This window comes from Phragmites australis, chromosome 7 (assembly GCF_958298935.1).
Source record: "Phragmites australis chromosome 7, lpPhrAust1.1, whole genome shotgun sequence".
NCBI classification, from domain to species: Eukaryota; Viridiplantae; Streptophyta; class Magnoliopsida; order Poales; family Poaceae; genus Phragmites; species Phragmites australis.
In genome coordinates, this window is record NC_084927.1 from 28,816,585 (window position 1) to 28,823,200 (window position 6,616).

Here is a 6,616-nt window from a genome sequence, read left to right on the forward strand (position 1 = left end):
TTGTTTCCACGTCATCACATTACAAACTTTGCTCTCAGTGATGACGTTATCCTTCTTGCTAGAGGCCTAAGATGATAGCTTCTCACGTCCACTTCGTCACGACCAACGCCAGATTTCCATCCATTGTCTACTCATCATGGCCTCGTGAATATGCAACCTCCTATGGAGATCATATCAACACAAAGTTGCCAATGATGTTGATTTCTTCTTCTTCTGTTTTTAGACGCAAACCTTCATATTTTAAAGTTGTATTATATTACTATTGCTATTTGTATCTATCGATATCAAATCAATATTTCATAATATACATGGATTCCAAATATGTTACGTGTAATCCTTATCGTTATAATCAAGGACCACGACAATTAGCGGTATGTACCTTTCTTTTCTTCCACCGATTAACGTGGTAATTTTGTGACATTGAAAGCATACATGGCTGCTCATTTTAACATTAATAGCAAGATGACCCACATTAATAGCATGGCTAGCCTCACTGAAATATTTTATCACGATAACATTTGATTTATTGTATTTTACATGGACTCTTTATTTAGATATTTGATTTTTTTCTAAGACTATATTTGATATGGATCCTTCTTTTTTCTATTCTAACCCCAATTTTAATTATTATTTATTTTATTTTATTTGGATTCTCTATTAGACATTTTTCTTCCCAAACTGTATGGAAATCTAATTGCTAATTTCCATAATTGTTAATCCCAAATTTAACTATATATTAATCGTATTTGATATGATCTCTTTAGTTTAATCTAAACCATTAGATATCCATAACAATGAGTTATCTAGATCTTTTTTTCTTTCAAATTAATATGGTAATTTTGTGATTAAAAAAATATGATAGTCCTTTTGTTTCTTAAATATTAAAATAATAGATGAACCGTTTGAAATATCAGTATATATCTTATTCATATGAAATCTACCGTATCGAATTAAGGACACGTATACGATAGATACCTATTCTTAAGATATATCATATTTATTAAATATATATAATTATTAATTATCTATTTTTCGTGGCAATGGAGGACATGATGGAAAAGACAATGAAGGTTTAGGTGGATATAACTTCAACAACTATGACTATGGTGGCTTCTACGAGGAGCGCTCGGCTTCCACCTAGGTTTGTACCCCGGATATGGCATTGGTGGTTGGGTGACATTGTCACACCATATTTTAGTTGTGTCATAGTTTTTAGGCTATTATTTGGTTTACTATTACAATCATGGTTTGGCACAATTCCTTACATCTATGGTCCTGTGTCATAGATACATTTGCTTGCAAAACTTTGTCATAGTAGTGGCTTCAAACTTTTCTTTTTGCCACACATTTTGTGATTGTAGTGTTTTGCCTAACTTTAGTTACAGTAAAACTGGCACCAACCAACACATGTTATCCGCAGTGGAGGGGTACTTCTTGGGCATGGCTGTTCATGTGGATAAATTACGGACATTCTTCCACACAAAACTCGTGGTGCTTTTGTAATTTGTCTTCATTAATTTGCGCTTTTTGTCATGCCCCCCCCCCCCTTTTAATGATAAGCATGCAGTGCTTTGATGCAGGGTTATGTGGTGCCTGGGATAGTTTAGGTATCAAATTTAGCTGGAAAAAGCATGTCCATGTGCTATTGCAAATAAGACGAATTTGACTCTAATACAACTATAATTAGGTGATACATGCATCGATAATCCAATGCACTTGCTGTACCGTGTCGATGGGGCTAGGAAAAACAGAGACAACCGAGTCACTGACAACGTAAGCACAAAAATATCTTTGTTTATCCTTTTGCACCTTGATATTTGCACATAACATGACATGCTAATCATAATTTTTCTTGTTTGGACTGTATTGTTCTTAAGGACCAGAACATTGCCATGAAAACTTATCTCACACCGTACCCTTTAACTTACATCAACAGAAGTTGTAGGGGATGCCACTACCAAGCCATGCAAATTGCAAACTTGGCAATGGTATCGCAGACCGGAAAGAACGTTGCAAACAGTAACTTGAAAGAAAAACAAGACGTATAATCAGCTAAGCACATTTGGACACCTTCAGAATCCTGGGCCTGAATTCTGGAACTCCCTATCTCTGTACTATCATCTTCACTCCATCGCCTTGGTGACTCGGTCCTCTGTTCAGCAGATTGGCAGGGGCTCACCGTTCCACTCCTTGAGGCACTCAAGCACGGCATCAATGTGTTTACCCAGGTTCATGGCGACGAACACCTTGTTCACCTCCTCGCCGGGCGACCTCGTCTTCTCCCCGGTCAGGTACTCCGTGCCGAGCTCCTCGCGTATGAACCGGTAGAGCGGGTACGACCTGCACTCAGTGATCCTGTTGGGGATCGCGGCGGTGCCGTTCTCCACGGCCGCCCGGGCGGCGTCCACCTCCCGAGGCAGCGCTGCGCGGAGCTCCTCCTCGAACGTGGCCACCTTGGCGAACACCGAGGTGTCCACGTTGCGCTCGGCCTCGCCGTTGGCCAGGGCGTGCTCGATGAGCACCGAGCGCATCTTCTGCATCAGCGGGTAGTTGGCGCTGCAGGGATCGTCCGCGTACGCGAACACCGCCTCGCGGTCGATCGCCTGGAGCAGGTCCTTCTCGCAGAAGCGCGCGTTGTGGAGATCGCCGGTGGCGCTGGTGCTAAGGGTCTTCCTGGCCACCGTCGTCACGCAGATCTTGACGGCGCTCTTCAGGTTCTCCTCGAGGTGGCGCAGGTCGATGGCCTGGCACAGCGCGATCAGGAACGTCGAGGACATGAGCTTCAATATGTCGACGGCCTCGGCTGTCTTCCTGGACGAGATGAGGCCGAGAGAGTTGACGTCTTGGTTGTGCTGCTCTGCGCTCTGGACATGGTTGATCACAGGGTTGCCCAAGAATTGGAGCTCAGAGCAGTAAGAGGCCATGGCGATCTCCGCGCCCTTGAAGCCGTAGTCCAAGCTCGGGTTGCGCCCGCCGGACAAGTTGGAGGGAAGGCCATTGTTGTAGAAGTCATTCACTAGCTCCGAGAACTGCGCAAACATGAGCTTGCCGATCGCTGCGATGGCAAGCCTGGTGTTGTCCATAGACACACCGATGGGCGTGCCCTGGAAATTGCCGCCGTGGAGTGCCTTGCCACGGGACACGTCAATGAGCGGGTTGTCGTTGACGGAGTTGATCTCACGCTCGATCGACTTGGTGGCAGCACGGATGACCTCAATTTGAGGGCCGAGCCACTGCGGCGACGTCCGCAGCGCGTACCTGTCCTGCTTCGGCTTCATCAACGGGTCGAGCTCGCCGAGCTTCTTGGCATGCATCATGCAGGAGCTGCCCTCTAAGATGTGTTCCATGATGGCCGCGGCCTCTATCTGTCCTGGGTGGTGCTTCAGCTTGTGGGTCAGGTGGTCAGTGTACTCGGGCTTGCCGTTCATGACCTCGCAGAACACGGCGGATAGGACCTCTGCAAGGACGGCGAGGATGTTCGCCTCGAAGAGCACCATCGACGCAAGCCCGGAGCCCACCGCCGTGCCGTTCACCATGGCGAGGCCTTCCTTGGGCTGCAGCTCGAAGAATCCGTGCTGGATGCCGGCGATCTTGAATGCCTCCGCGGCGTCAACCTTCCTGCCGTCGGGAGCCACCGCCACAGAGTTGGGACGGCCGGTGACGAGCCCCGCAATATAGGAGAGCGGGACCAGGTCGCCGGACGCGGTGATGGTGCCCCTGAGCGGCAGGCACGGCGTCACGTTAGCGTTGAGCAGCGTGGAGATCGTCTCGAGGATCTCAAAGCGGATTCCGGAGTACCCCTGCAGCAGGGTGTTGATGCGGACGAGCATCGCGGCGCGCGTGGCCGCGGCCGGCAGCACGTGGCCGTCGTCACCGTTGCCAAACGCTCCAGCGTTAAGGAATCTGTAAGAGGAAACATGCAACGTGCGAAACGCATTAGGCCTCTAAAACTTGTGACCGTTGAACGGGAAAACATTTTTCACTCTGTTCTTAATGCTTACCGAATGAGCTCTCTCTGCAGAGCGCCGCCCTCCTTGGTCCTCCGGTGGGAGGTGGCACCGAAGCCGGTGGTGACACCGTAGCTGTCGGTGCCGTTCATCATGCTGTTCATGACCCAGTCGCTGCTGGCCTTGACGCGTCCTCGGGCGGACTCGTCGAGCTCCACCCTTGTCTCGCCGGCCGCGGCCACGGCCGCGACCTGGGCGACAGTCAGGCTGGCGCCCTCAATCCTAACCAAAGGCTTCCGGTACTCCTCCACCATCCGCTTCACCGCTTCCAGATGGCTCCCGGTCAGGTCCTCCGCCGCCTTCCCCCAGTTCAGGGGGTCGGCCCGCGGCTTCGCCAGGCATAAACCGTTGCCATTGGCGGCGACGTGTCCGTTCTCACACTCCATCGAAACGGCAAAGAAGTAGAGCAAACAATAAGCTAGAGACCTGTTGGTCCGTTTGGAACTCTGTAGGAGACGTGGAGTGGAGAAGAGCTCGAGTAGTAGAGGAAGCAGAGGCTCTCCTTGGAGGGGAATGGAGCAAGGGGAGGCGTTTAAATAGGCAGGGTGGGTTGGGGGAGGGGGGTGTGGACGTGGGAGGGGGCTGAGTTGACCGCTGGCTTGGTGCGCCCGAGGCCGCGCAGTCGGACGGGGGTTGGTGCGGGGCAGAGGCGCAGGGCACGCGCGCCCGCAGCTGTGTCGCACAGATGCCTCGACGTCCTCGGCGAGGAGGGCGGACGCGGCACACGCCTGTTGCGCCTGCTGATGGTCCCCGTCTTCCGTTTCCATACCGCCTGGGCGTGCGTTTTTTGCCGTTTCCGGGACATTTTTCTTCTAAAGCTGAGCCTGGTACGACGTTAGTAGTGTTCTTGCGTCCCAATGGAAGGGTGCTTTTCTTGCGGCTGTACGTAGCTGGGTTGAGTACTGCTTTCGCTAACCACGATGCAACGAAGTTTATCCGTTTCTCTGTGTCATCTCTTTGTCTCGTTCTATGTAAATTTGTATTCAAACGTTGGCCACTTATTCATTATAATGGGATCCCCATTATAATCTCTAGTATCGTCATACTTCTGACGTAGTACTCTGCAAGGTAATTTATAACACGTACGGTACTTTACTAACCAAACATGTGAGACAGGTAAAAAATAGGAAAATTGATAATATATGTCACCGTATTTAAAATAAGATAATATATGGACGTATTTACAAATCTAGCACTTGTATTTGGTAATTAAATTTTGAAAAATATGGGCCCGAGACATATTCGTCACCTTAGGTGCCGAATACAACCATGCTTTTGACGCACATGTTGTTGTCCCTGCTTTTGGCGCCCAGTCAAATCATATCATGTCGCTGTCACTTTTTTTATCTCTCCACTTTTCGCTATAAAATAAAATGATAAAAAATACATATAAATGAAGCATCACAAAGACTTAATATTAATACGAGAACCAAAGTTTTGTGCATATTAAATTAGTTTTTATTTAAATTGAATTAAGAAGAGAATATCACATGAAATAATAAAAATATATATAAATAGAGTATTACGAAGGAATCCACTTTTTCACCAAATAACACAGGGTTGAAAATATTTTTATAAATTAGTATATCACATGAGAAGAATATTAGTGAATTTTTCTAGATTTTTGAGAATTTATTTGAGGTATTAAATATTGCTAGAATTTATAAAAGTTTGCTTATTTGAAGAATTTTAATTAAATATTGCCTCATGCCTTTTGGATCAAACCAATTAAAATAGGTTGCTAGTGATCTCTAGTTTTCTCTTGAAATCGTTTAGAATTTTTGGACTATTTATTACTAAAAATTGTGAATTAAACTTCAACTTCTCGCGTGGCGCACGACACATACCGTATTCAGCATATGAGGTGCTAAATACGGCACTGCTCACCCCTATTTGACACCTGAGGTGCTGAAAATAGTGAATAGTATAGTATTCGGGTGCCGAATACGGCCGGGTTAGTTTTTTTTATCGAATACAGATTATAAATTTATAAATACACCGATCTATTATCTATTTTGATAAATACATCAACCTATATTATCTATTTTTATATTTTTACCATATGAGACATCGACAAAACCCAAAGACGGGAGAGCACACTATTCTTGGGTGCTACCTGCTAACGGGAGCGGATCAAAGGGCCGAGGGGGCTTAATCTCCCCTACTAGCTGGAACATCATTAAAAGAAAAAAGTGGAGAAGGAGCAAGAAATAAAAAGAAAGGACAAGCCCCTACATTTTGCTTGCGTTCGCCACTGCCCGCTAGACAGCCTTCCAACAACTACAACCTGTCTAGAAAACAGCGTTCGGTATTAATCATGCATCACATGTTAAGGTAGTATTTGGTAAGATAGAATAATTTTATTTATATATTTGAGATAATATAATTTATATATATATATATATATATATTTGTTTAGTATGTAGGATGAAACAAATCTATTTTAATATATTGGGTCTACAGTCAATATCACGTTTAAAATGAGACGACTATATTTCACCGTTTTTTAAGAATGACCCCGTTCTAAATCTTTAAAAAATATACCTTATTTTTGAATCATTCTAACTCATTGTGTTTCATAAAAACAGCTAAAAACAGAATATATCCAC

General features: G+C 45.6%; 1 protein-coding gene across 1 annotated transcript; it reads right to left on the minus strand.

Annotated features, from left to right (window-relative positions):
• Positions 1-1,823: 1,823 nt before the first annotated feature.
• LOC133924592 (phenylalanine ammonia-lyase-like) lies at positions 1,824-4,472 on the minus strand. Its single transcript, XM_062370193.1, has 2 exons — positions 4,002-4,472; positions 1,824-3,903 (listed from the first exon to the last, which is right to left on the minus strand). The coding sequence occupies exons 1-2, from the start codon at positions 4,391-4,393 to the stop codon at positions 2,157-2,159; spliced, it is 2,139 nt and encodes a 712-aa protein (XP_062226177.1). The 5' UTR covers positions 4,394-4,472; the 3' UTR covers positions 1,824-2,156.
• Between the last annotated feature and the right edge of the window lie 2,144 nt (positions 4,473-6,616).

Coding starts and splice junctions, on each gene's coding strand:
- LOC133924592 (XM_062370193.1), bottom strand. CDS start 4,393: ATGGAGTGTGAGAACGGACACGTCGCCGCCAATGGCAACGGTTTATGC. Junction 3,904..4,001: donor CTGCAGAGAGAGCTCATTCG/GTAAGCATTAAG, acceptor TTCCTCTTACAG/ATTCCTTAACGCTGGAGCGT.